Source organism: Anoplopoma fimbria, chromosome 20, assembly GCF_027596085.1.
Source record: "Anoplopoma fimbria isolate UVic2021 breed Golden Eagle Sablefish chromosome 20, Afim_UVic_2022, whole genome shotgun sequence".
Classification (NCBI taxonomy): Eukaryota; Metazoa; Chordata; class Actinopteri; order Perciformes; family Anoplopomatidae; genus Anoplopoma; species Anoplopoma fimbria.
The window spans coordinates 15,949,889-15,965,353 of NC_072468.1; the positions used below are offsets into that span (position 1 = coordinate 15,949,889).

Genomic DNA, 15,465 nt, shown 5'->3' on the forward strand with positions numbered 1-15,465 from the left:
CGGTAACTAAATCACAAAGAGTTACGTACAAACATATCCCATCACAAGTCTGACTGGTAAGGGCCTGTAGAAAAATGTACATACCTAGACACCAATACATTTTAGATGAACAGAACCAGACTTTGGAAGCCTTTCATGGGAAAAACATTGCTGCACTGTCGGGTAGTAATTGATGGAAAGTATGAAAGAAGTTTATGGCAAAATGAGCCCAGAGATAGTACAGGAGGAGAGAGGCTAACAAGGCAGAACTAAAAGAGAGAGCATTCTCTCTTGATGTCTCCAAAGCCTCAGTGACCTCCTGCTCCACAGGCTATCCTTTCTTCAGAGGAAGAAAGAAAAGGAATCATACACCTGTAGAGCTCCACCCAAGATTCAGACAATGAGAGAGAGAGAGAGAGAGAGAGAGAGAGAGAGAGAGAGAGAGAGAGAGAGAGAGACCTCATCTACGCTACTGCACCATTTCCAAGAACTTTTTGTTTCCGACTTCCTCTCTCTTGCTCAATCTTTCTCCGTGTGGATGTAAAAACAGAGCAGAATCAGGACAACCCCCCCACCCCCACCTACCCTCTATGAGCGGTGCCCCCCCCCTCTCCTCCTCCTCCACCCACACAAAGCCATGCCGTGTCCAGAACATAAACACCAATGTTGTGTCTAACCTAGTGCTTACTCCCCTCCAAACGCACACAAACAAGGACTTCACCCCCACCCCCCACCTCTGACCATCTGGGGGCCCCCCGCCATCCCCGCCTGCCCAGCTGGCAGAAAAAAATAAAAATCCCTTCTCTAACCCTAAACAACCTCAACGCACTGCAGGCCCCGCCTCTCAGTGTCATCAAACTGTGGCCAAAGGCGGTGATCAACCGCTCCATACCGAGTGGAAAAGAGGGACTTAAGGGGAACAAGCTGTTGCTCTTATCTGCTCTTTCCTGTTTAGGATGCCTATGTGAGTGTGAGTGTGAGTGTGAGTGTGAGTGTGTGTGTGTGTGCGCTTCCTTCAAGGTCAGCAGGAAGTGTATCTCTCTGCTACACCAGACCTGTTGCTTTATTTTCCATGATTCCTAAACTCCAAATGTGGACGGTTTGTGAACTTACCTCGCCCTTTTTCCACTCTTTGGTCTCTATCCATTTAAGCGTTTGCTTTTTCCAAACATGCAAGTTCTGAGCACATTGTAATAACATGCATTAAGATCTGGCTGGCTTAAAACCTTTGCTTAACACTTCCCTGGGGGAATCCCTGTGCCATTAGACACACTTTTAATGCCTCTTACCTCATAAGGGTAGAAGGATAGGAGCACAAGTGCGCACACCCACATTGCAAAGCATCATCAATATGAATTTGGTGCATAAGCATTGCGCGCTATGGCTGTCGGTGTATGTGTGTAGCCTAGATGAAGTGATTGGTTGCACCTTTCTTGCCCTGCAGGCTCCATTAAAGGACCAGGAGGCAGCGGGCATTCAGACTGTGTGGATCAGCAGGCCGCCTCGTGGCCCCACAGACACGCACACCTGCTGCTTCAGGCCCCGAGGGATTCTCAGCCTCAGGTAAAGACAGACCCTATTTTCTGCCTGTTACGGCATAGGTCCTCCTCTGTGTGTGTGTGTGTGTGTGTGTGTGTGTGTGTGTGTGTGTGTGTGTGTGTGTGTGTGTGTGTGTGTGTGTGTGTGTGTGTGTGTGTGTGTGTATATGTGTGTGTGTCCATTTTGTGGGACTCAGCAGCACAACAGGATGTATGGCTTCGGCCGTCGGAGCTGAGGAAAATTGCATGATTCGGGCCCACAGGACCCATCAGTATGGAAACCAATCCATCGGAACCATTTTGATACGGCTGCAGGTCTGCAGAAACCATCACCTCCCCCCACCCCCCCTTTGTGGCAGAGCTCTGTCATGCATAGGCACCGCTCTCCATGTGTGGTCGAGTCTGGTCCTAAAATAAGCTTTCCAGTGACTTATTTTTTTGGAGAGGTATGAAATTACTGTCCGCAATATAAATGGACAAAAGTGCAGCCTCGCAGTCTACGGCTCCATTTTCCTTTTTCAACGTTTGACCAAAAAAAACACTGGAAATGTTGCGTCACTGTGCCCACCAGCACGGCAGCCGGCGGTAAGTGTTCTGACTCGGCTCTCTCACCTGCTCTGCGTGGAGGTGGCCACTCTTGTAAGAGTAGTGTGAAGGGGGGGAAAAAAATAAAAAAAAAGGGAGAAGAGTGACTCTACAAGAAGTAGAGTTTCAGCTCTCAAGCGGAGAAGAGTGACGGGGAAAGCGCACGGCAAAAGAAATGAGCATGGGCGAGAGCGGAGTGCTCGTACGGCAAGGGGTGTGCGAGGGGGTAAATAAGGTCAGACGTGCCGTTGCCAGGACAACGACCAATCCGGAGCTGGGATTGGTGCCAAACCAATGCCCCACCCATCCATCCTTCCTTCCATCCGTCTTTTTTTTCCCTGCATCCCTCCATCGGACAGCCTAAAACCTCAGAGTAATGAGTGCTCTCCATGTTTCTGCAGTCTAAATGGAGCTGCAGTGTAAATACAGGGCTGATCTGTACAGGTGCCAGGCTCGGATACATAAACCTGAATATAGCTGCAGCACCTCACCGCTCAGACGCTGACAGAAGGGGTGAGGGAGACAGTGACAGCGGTGATGGGTGGACAAAAAAAAAGCCATGATTCAAACTATTTGTGAAATCTATCAAGGTGTATTGCTACTAAAGTGGCAGCTGGGCTGATCCACTCTGTCAACATCATTTATCTCTGGTTTATGTGCCAACTTTGCTATTTGGGCCCTTCGGCTTCGCACATGGTGTCGGAGCAGATGAGTCTGGATAAATAAAGGGTGTTGTCAAATTAATGGTAACTTTGAAGTAAATATAACACTTACAGAAAAAGGTTGGGCACATTGGGTTCATGCCAACGGGGCAGGTGATGTATGGCTGAGGGGGAACCGGACAATATTGATTCAAAAAATATTATTTGTCAACCAGCTTTAGACTCTAGATGTCAATCATATTCTGTATCTGGAGGTTAAAAGCTGTTGATGGACACTAAAATGTTGTTTTTTTTTCAATAAAAAAATTCTCAAATATGAGGATTTGCACATTTTCTCTCTTTTACATCATTAAAGATTGAAAATCTATTTCAGATTTGGGATTTCAGCTGATAAAATGTTAAATTAATGATATAATAAAAACTTCTAAAAATGTCACCTTGAGCTCTGGTAGATTTCATACACCAAACAATAAAAATAATCATTAGTTGCAACCTTAAGAAGGCTCTGGTCCTCTTTTCATTGCAGCTCATCTGTTTTTGTCTGCGTCGGAGTGTTGTTTTGAATTTTGAGTTTTTGTCTCCTCATAAAAACAACAACTATTTCTTTCTTGTTTGCAGTTGTCAGTTGCTTTACAAATGCATACTAAAGTGGGGCTTGCCAGACTTCTTTTATACACAGCAAATGATGATAATCGGCATTCATTTAAATACGACCCATAGTTGAAGTTGTGTTTGTAATTATGATACATCAGTAAAGTGCTGTTTCCATGCGACTTTTACTACACTTTTTAATTCATCCCTTTGATTTCTTTAAAACTGTTATTTTATGTCCTTATCCCTAACCTCTTGTCTACAACCCCATCTATTATATTAACTATACTTAACTACACTTGTGTCTCAGGTCTTTCAGCAGGACCCACCTGTGTAAGTGGGTTAAGGAAGATATGCGAGCAACACACACACACACACACACACACACACACACACACACACACACACACACACACACACACACACACACACACACACACACACACACACACACACACACACACACACACACACACACACACACACACACACACACACACACACACACACACACGATACACTCTTCACTAAAGTGAAAAGGGTGTGTGCAAAGCAAATACCCTCAGCCGATAAATCAGCGCTGGCTTTGAGAATCCATCATTTACTAAGTGGGTCACACTTCTGATGCCGTAGACACTCTTTCCTTTCCATTCTTGCACTCTGTGTTTGTCTCTCTCTCTCCAGGATGTGAAGGTCAGTGCTGGATAGGCAACATAGACTGTTCATCCCAGGTGTGCATTCCCTCTCGTTGTGCCTCCGTGTCTGATTATTTGCTGGTTGTTAGTGGAGGAATGGCCAAGTGGAGGGCTGGAGCTGCCCTTCACTCAGTCAGACACACACAAACAAACACACACACACACACACACACACACAGTTAAGACACGTCAAGGAAAGCTGCCCTAATACAGCCAACAGGCCTGAATTATTTAAACAGAGGGAAGGAGAGGAAAGGAGAAGATGGGGAGAAAGAGATTGGAGCGGCAGAAGAGTGGAGGAGTAAATAGAGAACGCTGTTCCTCTGACTCCTGGTGAACTTATTTCAAAACTTCTATACTTGGTTTCACTCCCATCTGCTTTCTCTCACCCCATCTACAGCAGGTCTCATTTCCTCCCCCCGTCAGCGTGCCTACACCTTCATGTCCTCTCTTCCCTCCATTGCTTCTTCCACCACCATTTCACCCACTTCGCCCGCCCTCCCTCCTCCTCTTTTTTCTCTGTTTATCTAAGCACTTTCACGGTCACTGCTTTGGAATCCCAGGAGCCTAAACTGGCCCCCCGTCTCCCCCTCTCTTGCAGCCGATCTATGCTTCTCTCTCCCGTCTCCATCTTTCTCCGTCACAACGGTTAAGATTCATATCGCTCAATGCATCGGGGGTATGGAAGGTCCCCTCTTATTCCCCCCAAGGCAGCCAGCTTTGTCCTGTTCTAGTCACGCACAGCCACACACCCGCCCGCCTGCCTCCGCCCCCCGCACACACACACACACACACACACACGAACACATATTCACACCAGAGGTAGGACACTGATGCATAATACCAATCAGCTAAAACAAAAAGAGACTAGAAATAAAACTATTGAGACATGTTCAGTATATCCATCCACTTGGCTTCTTTAAAGCTATTGAATGTGTGTTATTTATAAACTCAAAACAGAATATTTAGCTCCAGTACATTAGCTTATCCATTGCTTTGCAGTGTGTGAAATGAAATTCATGCTTTCAACATTCGGGCCAATACAACTGGATGCCATTCTCTGCCTAAAGGCCGGATGCCCCTGAATTTCTAAGAGAGGCCGGTTGAGTTCCACAACACTGATGAAGGGTTTAGACACAATAAGAGGGACGGAGGGGGGCAGGATTTAGGAGCACAGGGGGAAGGAAGTGGTGAGGGTCAAGAGGAGAGGTGCAGACGGCGGTCTGACATAGTGCTAACAACAGCCTGAAGCTGGAGTGGGATTAAGTGATTAATTTGGGATTAAAAATGACTGGTCGCTACTTTAAGTAATGAACCGCAATGACCTGAAACCACAAGATTGACACGCAGTAGTGTACAGTGCAGGAGAGTGTGGGTGGGTGGTTTTTTCACATCATACTAACACAAAGTCCACTGCAAAGTAAGCCAATACCACAAAAAAAACAACTACACTTTTTTTAGCGGTTTTTATCTGAAGAACAAAACCGCTCCAAACTGTTTTTCCCCATTCTGAAAGAAACTCCATCAGGGAACCTCTTTAAAATGAATAAAAGTAGTGAGTAAGGGATTTTCTGACTTTCATGACTAGGCATTTGTCACCGGGTGTATTTTTGGGAGAACACGCAGATTAATTCCACAATCATAAACACGCAGCTTCTGCTCCAGTGTTTTGAGAAGCGTGCTGCGTACAAGAACTCCATTTCCAGCTGAATAGGGGAGCAATGAGATTCATGAGTTCTCCTGCTACAAGGCCACAGCTATGGAGATTTGGGACAAGGCTATTTCCCCTCTTCCATTCAGCACAACATTACCGCCACCACTCCGGATGCTCTCAGACTGCGAATTACAGCCATCTGATCATTTCTGATGAATATAACAAAACTGACTTTTGGACAGGGACAGATAGCAATTCATCAAAAAATGACAGATTACATAAAAAAAAAAAAAGAAATGTAAAAAATAAACTTTAACAACATTTTAATCAATTTAGCTCCAAAGAGAGGTAGGTTTACCGTGTGTACAGTACGCCCCTACTCTGCATACTAACGTGTCAGCAGCCTGTCGGTCGAGTAGATGGTAAGAGGTATCTTAGCATCCCACAAAAGCAAGAACATATGCACCATACTGCACTCGTAGAGCTGCAGGTTGATCAAAGAACTAATCCTGAAAAAAAAAAAAAGTCCACATTCCTTGAATTTATAAATAAAAGATTTGATTGGAACAAAATGTTGAGAAAAAAAAAAGAGGAAGGGCAGAAAAAAAAAGAACAAGGAAGCAGAGAGAAAAAAATAGCAGTCAGAGTATCAAGAGACTGGGATCAAGCTGTGCATTACTGCACATCCGGAGATCATGTGGTTCTGGTTATTGCTACAAAAATAACACATACAAATATACTGACACGCACACACACACACACACACACACACACACACACACACACACACACACACACACACACACACACACACACACACACACACACACACACACACACACACACACACACAAGCAGTTTCAGGTCTAAAAGAGGTGCGATTCCTACTCGGGCTCTCCCAAGAGGCATGCGTGTGTGTATGCAGGCAGGGCACACCTACCACACCTGTATACGAGCCTGCGTCACGGAGTGTATGTTTGTGAGCCCCGTGTGTGTGTGTGTGTGTTACGGCAGGAGGGGGGGAGGAGAGTGTGTGTGTGTGTGTGTGTGTGTGTGTGTGTGTGTGTGTGTGTGTGTGGGGGGGGGGGTTCTCCTCACGCCTGCTTGTGACAGTGATAGTAATTCCTGCTGACATCCTTTCTTCCCTCTCTCCCTCTCTCCCTCTCACCTCATCCCTCCATCCCTGGGGGCCTTCCCGAGCTGTTTTGGGAGTTGAAATCTGTTGACTCTTTCGCTACCATCCTCTCCTTAACGCATTCTCCATCCCTCGCTCCCTCCACTGCAGGTCTAATGTTTTTATAATCTCTGGGGGCCGAAGAGAAAAAAGGAAGCAGAGAGGGAGTGTGTATATTCATATGTGGTGTGTGTGTGTGTGTGTGTGTGTGTGTGTGTGTGTGTGTGTGTGTGTGTGTGTGTGTGTGTGTGTGTGTGTGTGTGTGTGTGTGTGTGTGTGTGTGTGTGTGTGTGTGTGTGTGTAACAGAAGAGGAATGTGTGTGCTTCGCGTCACTGGGGGCTGGAAAGTAGGCTGTGGTGCCGTACTTCTGGGAGGCAATGGCAAAATAATATTAGTTTTTGTTCCACCATGGTAAAAAGTCTCCTATCACACAGTGGATGTAAATTATCTTCACATATGTTGTGTGATCCGTCTCCTCTGGAAATCACAAGGCGCGGGATGAAAAGGTGTTTTTTTGGGGGGTTTTTTAGGAACTGGGAATATAGCTGAAGAAAACAGTTACTTGAAGCTCTTTTTATGAGAAGGTAATTCTTATAAGCATAATCACAAAAAAGGACAATACACAACAGTTACCCCCCTAAATACACACGCCGTTCACACCCCTTCAAGTATTTTTATCGAAGTGTCTCTTTGTCACCTCTGGATAAAATGTAGAGGCGCTGTGCTTTCTAGCAGGTTTATTAGTCCATAAAGTTTGTTCTGGTGTGAAGACAGAGGCTCCTATCTCTCCTCTGTGACTTCTGGATGCACACAATCTCAGTCAAGACACTCTGTATGTGCTGGATCACATGACAGGAGGTAAATACTAATCATTGAATAAATACTGACATCTTACAGAAGCAATAGGAGAATTCTTGTAATGTATTTTTTTTTCTTATTCCTATCAAAGGATGTTTTCATTTCCTCCAGTGAGTACAGGAATGTAATAAACAACTAACTGCTTTTTCAATGGCAGATTTCCAACTCACGTTATTATTATACATTATTGTTAGTCTAGCTCCAACAAAAAAAATTCATGTAAAGCTACTTTTTCTTATATTGGAACCATTACGAAACCCATTGACATACTGCATCATTTAAGGCTTACAGATATGCATCTCAAACACAATCCAAAATTGTACAAGTATGCAACACACATGGGCGCCCTAGAACTGTGTCTCCAAATCCGTGAGGTGTAAAACGGAAATTAGATTTTTAAAGATTCATGACAATATCCCTGAGAGTTTTTCTTAAAATTGTAGAAAACTGATGTTCTTCCCTTCCTGGCTGCTAACGGCAGGACTCACACTGGGAGACCCGTATCAATATTCTTCTTACGTTCATATAAATCACAAATGCAACTGTGCGAACATAGTGTTTCTTCACGGGCTTCATTTGGTTTGTTGAGTAAAATAGATATTCACATCCAAAAGAACATGGAATTGGTACAACTTCTCTGAGATAAAGGAAAACTGCAGCAACTATTGCTCTGGTGAACATTATCTTTGGACAACACACAGGCGGTAAAAAGAGCTTTCGGAGCGACTTAAGCAGCTTTGAAGACCTGGGGAATGATGGCAAACATGTCTCATGTCCTCCTGGCAGCAAGGACCTTGTATGGTACAATAATCCAGGCTCCTGCTACAGCCTTTTGCTCTGCCTGGGTCAATACTAATTCAATTTCTGTCTCCGGGAATTCCCAGGATGCCTCTTGGCAGGATTTCTGAGCTGAGTGGAAGAGCATTGTGTGATGTTATATGTACTTGAGAGTATGTGTGTCTGCCAGTCTGTGCGTGCACGAGTATGTGTGTGTGTGTGTGCAATTTTTTGGAAATGCACGGCTAAACAACCGGCAGACTGTGTTATTTTGGTCAAGCTTAAGTCGATAGTGTTTCCCACATTTTGAGTTTACATATTCTCACGCTACAATTTAATTGCTGTTTTGTATGTCGAAGAAAATACCCGGTTGGCCCGACACCTACAACAATGCCAGCTCATTGTGTGCCATGAATGAATGCGCTCCCGCTCGGCGCGCACCAACAGCCCTTAACCGCCAGAACCAAACTCTTCACACACACACACACACACACACACACACACACACACACACACACACACACACACACACACACACACACACACTCACGCACACGGCACAGCAGCCATTTTGTGCCAAAGCCAGGCTGTGCTAACGCCAACCGGAGCGGCAGACAACACTGAACCTCATTTCATTCCACAGCTGTTCCACGCCACTTGGACACATTCGTAAAATCCAACTTATTAAAGCTTAATGCAACCTAATATTGATGTATGTGTGTACACAGAGGAACGGGGGCAGCGCGGGGAGAGAAATTGGGAAAGAGATGGGTCCATATGCAGTCTGGTGATAATGCGAGGAGCCGGGCGATAATATCTGGGTGTTAAATTGGTATCGATTGACTAAATAACCCGACCAGGAGGAGGGAGCGGCCGTCCTTTCATGCCTGTACACCATGTCTGCTCCGACGGCTCCAAGCTGCACTGTGACTATCTGATCCATTTTAATACAGACATCCTCAGCGCCAGGCCTCCGCCTAAACCTCATTTTCAACACAGTGTGCTTGAATCTTCCTGCGTGCGTGCGTGCGTGTGCGTGTGCACGTGTGTGTATCTCTGCTTTCAATTCACTGGCAAAGATTATTTTTGTGGTGAAACTTTTATGTTGGTTTCACTCTTGGGTATAATATAACACTAAACAGTCAAAATGGAAGATGACTGATTCCACACGGATATACACACAGATAGCAGTCACCTATATCTGTAAAGATTCACCTGTAATACTTTTAAAAAATGAGGCTTTGTGAAACTTTAGAGCAAAAGACATGGTTGCACAATACTCGATCTGCATGCCCCACCTTGTAAAAAACACAAGCATCCAAAGGCAATAACACGCCTTTTCACCTCTCGCATTGTACTCACACCTAAAATCAACTAACAAGTGGAAACAAAACAATGACCCATTCAGACGAGAGGCCGGCACAGTGGTTGGTAAATGTTCCCACAGCCGCACACCGCTGGCCGGAATTTAGAGCTTTTTTCCAGTCAAAGCCACTCTCACTACTTGCTGTGAGCGGAAGAGAAATCTCAGAAAACTTACATAAAACATGACTCATGAAACTTGTGTGTGTTTTAATAGGGCCGGGCATTTCTGGGTTTTGTTTTTTCCAGAACTGAAATTTATCACACTCCATCTATTCCAGAGGAAACAAAAAGTTTCCCCTTTATGCAAAACCAGCAGGTCAGTGCCAAAAGCTCTCACACACACACGCACACACATACCTCTAACAGAGCCATTGTTCCACAGAGATGAACTTCAACTGACAACAATGTCGTCGAACGTCAATTCACAGGAGCACACATCACTAAAAAAAAATCACTGCGTCGCATTGTTTTCCGACAGAGATGAAGTGTACACATCCACAGTTTACCTCCAGATAACACACTCAATACCACAAACAAACAAGACAAAGCACATTTACAGGAGACAGATAATGTACACAATCTCTGGATCTACACAGACCACAGAGCAGCAGCCAGAGGGACAATAGGCATTGACACAGAGAAGGAGGGAGACACTGTTACAGTTAGATGACAGATGAGGAGAGAGGGAGAAACAGAGAGACAAGGAGAGGGGGGGGGGGGGGGATTGCTTTGTTAGCAGGACAGGGAATAAAGTGGTAATTACCTCACTGTGGGTTTGTTGATTATAGTTCAGCCAGGTTCTCCATGTTAATCATTTACCAGGGGAAGACAGAGATTAGTACAGAGACAGACACAGTGAGCAGTGATAGCAGGCAGTGTGAGAAATACATTAATTTGCATGCACACACACACACACACACACACACACACACACCAGAGGAGGACACATTGGCGGGTGAAGAAATCATAACAAAGAAATAAAAAAATAAATCCGTCTAGAAGTGCAATCATCTCTTCTGACAAGACACGATGACAAACACTGTCTGCTTTCACTTTACTGTACACGGCATGTGTGTGTGTGTGTGTGTGTGTGTGTGTGTGTGTGTGTGTGTGTGTGTGTGTGTGTGTGTGTGTGTGTGTGTGAGAAGGTATGGCGTGCAGAATGTGATTTACTTTGGTATTTAAACTAGATCATTCATGAGTGCACACAAAAGGGAAATGATGCATAAACAGAGCAGAGATTACACAGACGACTTATGAGGGCTGCTTTCAATAAAGATACAGAAAAACCAATACAAATATTCATCTCCTCATGCACCGTTTAAGCATGCTTCACTGGCTTGGAGCTCGCCCTGAGCTTCTGTCAGAAGAGGGGGAGAGAGAGAGAGAGAGACACAGACAGGAAAAGAGAGCGAGAGACAGAGAGAGAGTTCAGAGGGCTCTGGTGTCGTTGTAAATGCTTTAAGGTCCGTGTCCAAACTTGTGAGTGAGTTCCAATGGGAGCAAGAGACAAGGAAATTGGTAAGATATAATGTTTATAACATTACTATTTTTCAGTATCTATTTTTGTAAAAGGTATAAAAAAAACATATCTCTAATTGACTCCCAGATAATCAGCCGCTCTGCAACGAAAAGAAAAGAAAAGAAAAGAAAAGTCTGGAAACAAAGGTTTGGAGCTGTGATCCAGAGGAACTGTTGCAACAAGTTTGCCTCCTGTCACGTCCGATAAGACGGAAAGCAATAGCAAAGGTGTGAGCCAAAACCAAGGGTAAGTCAGAGGACAGGGGAATGGAGTAGCTTTCTTAAAGCTGCAGGTTTGGGTGACATTTATTCTTGTTACAGATGTATAAGCAAACCTTACCTGGATGGCAAAAGCCTGTTTCAAGCAATGTCTTGCACAACAACAAAAAAAGGGATTCAATCCTTAAAGTTTTGGTGCTCTGAGTAAACTAGCTGACAGATCCTGAGTGAATTTATGAGGATGAATGGAGCACAAGAAGCAGACAGTGTTGTATCAGCAAATAGGCTGGTCAACTTATTTGGCCCAACAGGTTTTAAAGCACACATGGCTCAGAGGAGGGGGCTGAAGATACCAATAAACCAGTCTGAGCCTGCTACTCAGGAGAGAGCTGAGGTATACTGTCAGCACACACACACAAGCTCGGAGCAGCACGGTTATAATATTTTACTAACCTCTAACTGCTCCAGGAAGTAAAAAAAAAAAAATTCTCCTCTAATAAGGAACTATCGCTCTGAGAGAAACGCCGTTATAAACCCGAGAACGATCGTAAACGCTGTTCATAAAATCATAAAAAGGGCAATCGACCCTCTTGAGCCCCACGATGAAACAGACCGGGGGTATCTGGATTTCCACGATGTTGGACGCTGACCCTGCAGTCACTCTCTCACTTCCATTTCAGAGCTCCATTTTTCAATCTGGAGGGTGCTAAATGTGTGCCAGTTAAAGTGCTTCGCCGAGCCTTTGTTACAGCCATATTAGCCAGCGAAGAGCAGAGCAACAAGGCCCTTCAGTCTCCACTTCACTGCCCCCGCTTCATTAAAACCATAAATCTAGATGTCGAAAAAGAAAAAGGTGATGGCCAGAGAATGTCTTCTGTCATCTGTATTAAAGAGGTGCCGTTTTTTTTGTCTCCAGCTACAGTTATGTTATATATGAGCCGAGCCTTTAAAGTAATGGCAGCTCGCTCCTCTTGAGCCGCTTTCCCGGTGTCAGAGATGGCAGGAACAATGAATTTTCTATATCACGAACATTTACAAAGATGGTTGAACAACCGGGGAACAAAGAACATTCTGCTTATATGTTTAAATAAATTTAGGATATGATATATAAACCCACATTAACTGATTTTGGATAACACAAATTCGACATATTAGCTTGTTAAGCTGTGGTGTTGGCAGTAAACATTTAGCTAACAGTTGGCCATTTACATTCCTAGCAGACACGGTCCAACATTAGCATTTCAATTCATTTTCTATGGCAAGCTGACGTCTAAAATTAACTCTTCTATGACCAATATTTGCTGTTTTGATCTCCATAAACATCTGAGGGAAATATCTGGCTCTTTAACAGTTAAATGATCTATTAGTCTCTATCTGCTGTTTGGTGGTGACCAGATGGCTCGTGTGGCTTTATGAGAGAGAGAGTTCGCTTTAAACAATGGTGAAGTTCAATGAAAACCATTAAGTTGCTGGATCTTAAACCAAAAACAATGAGCTAAAAAGGTGCTAAAACGTAGAGCTGAGAGGGGAACTGCAGTCAGATAATAATTCACTTTGGGTTTTTCACTGCAAGCGACTCCTTTCACATAAGACTCAGTAATCTTGTCTATTGTTTATGTAAAAATACTGATTAGAGAAGCTTTAAAAAAATGTAAAATAGTGGAACTTAAAATATGACAACATTGTGGACAAAAAAACAAAAAGCCAAATGTGCTTATTTTGTGATGTAGAGTGCCGTGGGCATCACTGGCATCCTGGAGTGCAGCGTCATGCCAAACAAAAAGCATCGCTCTCCTGTCGTCCCTGCACTCTTTTTTTTCCCCCTCGCCAGGCTGCATTTATGGGCCTCAGGACAACCTGGATGGCTGGCTGGCTGCTAATCGAAAATATGGTATGGGAAAATGACTGAGGCTCAACTAATCACACCGCCAATATCCATCACTGGGCAGGAGGGAGTCGTGAGAGATAAAGGAGGGTGAGGGAGGAGGAGGAGGAGGAGGAAGGGGGGATGGAGACAAAAAAATGAAAAGAAGAGCGGGATGTAACAAGGGAGGTAATGAAGAGTGAGGAGAGAGGAGAGGAGAGGAATGAAAAAGAGTCCTAGTGGTAAAACCCAGGGGGATTCTGGACCGGGTGCAACATCTCGGCTCCGCTGATAGCTTTGTGATTGGGTGGTGTTGCTGATGAGAGCGATTCTCTGCCACAGTGGGTTACCCTCCGCCATGATGCTGATGGCATTGTGATTGTGTGGTGTTGCAGCCAACTGTGTGGGCCCTGCCACAGACTGTGACCATTCATCCCTGAATCCCCAGGGGAACAAGAAGGTGCTTCCTAATCCTCAGTGTTCGCTCCCCAACCATATTTCTGTCGGATCCCAATTACAGGACCAGGTTTTACCCGCTTGGACACACTGGATACGACCTTGGCTGACTCCAGGACGAGTCCTGCAGATCTGACAAAGGAGCCCTTGGGGGGAATTATCTGCCCCGGGAGTCATATCTCTGTATATTTGTGCATTCACAAATGTCAATTAAAGACAAAACAGTCATTGAAAGAGTTGTCTCTGTAGTCAACAGCTATTAACTAAAAAGGTAATTCAATTGAAACAGTGTTTGGTGAAACAGGCCCTTGCAGAGAGAGAGAGAGAGAGAGAGTCTCTAAATAAGCAGGTGAGAGGCCGTGTTGTTTCGGGCAGTAGCCCTACTGGCCCTGCAGATCTCCCACCCCAAACCCTTCAATTAGCCAGACTGGAACACCTGGATCAGCAGGTGAGTCTGGCTCTGCCTTGCTAATGGCCCCAATCAACACTCTTACGCACACATGCAAACACACCTTCCCATTATCCAACTACGTATTCGCTTATGCACAGCAGAACTTTAGACTTTAATATGCACCTGTGTCGTCAGAATGCTATCTGGGACACTATTTAGAACACACACTTATGAAGAAACCCTTACTTCTGGCTGGCTATAAGTGGAATAATAACCAACTCCAAAGAGCCAGTGGACTGGTGAAAGCAGTGTTAAGAGTGTAGTCATTATGATAAAGATAGCTGCTGGGGGGGGGAGATGAGATCAGGACACTGTGGGATCCTACTTGTCCAGGCCAAGCTTTTCCTTCCTAGAGTCAGAGGACGTGATGTCAAATAGCAGAGATTCTTCAAACCAACACACAGGTCTGACTCATTTAGCAGGAATGACTGTGGTCGTTGTGCAACAGCAGTGCAGGTTCAAACCAGCTACGATACTCTTTCTCCAAAAATGAAACCAAATCTTGCCTTTCACATTAAAACCTTCATATGAGCCGCTGTTGAACAACACTTTCTTAAGTCCTGGAAGTGCGCGTAATTCAGCGCGCAGTTTCCCCTCACCTTGTGTTTGTAGAATTCCAATACACGACGTGTCTTTTGGCCACAGAAGCGGAGATTAAGTTCAAGAAGAAAATCGTGGCTTTCCAAGCAGGCAGAGCTCCCGGTGTCCCCATCCTGACCGCCGTGGGGGCCCGCGGGAGAGGCTCTGCACCGGCGGGGAGAGGCGTTCAAATCAGGTGAGGAGGAGACCCCGGCAGAGGAGCTCCGTTAAAAAGAAAAAAAGAAAAAATTAAAAAAAACTTTTCCCCCTTAGCAGCTTCACCAACTCATAAAAAAAAAAAAAAAAAAAAAAAGTCTAAGTCATGTGCTGCTGTGCATGATGCATTAAGGTACACTTAATAAAGTCACAACAAAAAAAACACATCAGGTTAAATCACAGGCTGCAGAGTGGGAGGTGTGAACTTCCTGAGAGTGTCTCCGAGTTGATCCGCATGGTGGTTTTGAACTCTTGATCTCTTTTCTGGAGAGTAATAAAA

The 15,465-nt window shown here is 44.7% G+C and overlaps 1 protein-coding gene across 4 annotated transcripts in view; it reads right to left on the reverse strand.

The window, feature by feature from the left end:
- Positions 1-15,246, reverse strand: part of si:dkey-246i14.3 (ephrin A4) — a 32,525-nt gene extending 17,279 nt beyond the window's left edge. For all 4 annotated transcript variants that reach the window (XM_054622004.1, XM_054622005.1, XM_054622003.1 and 1 more), the window contains exon 1: positions 14,990-15,246. In XM_054622004.1, the coding sequence (XP_054477979.1) occupies positions 14,990-15,102 (113 nt within the window). In that variant the 5' untranslated portion in view covers positions 15,103-15,246. The remainder of the gene's footprint in view (positions 1-14,989) is intronic.
- Positions 15,247-15,465: the final 219 nt, after the last annotated feature.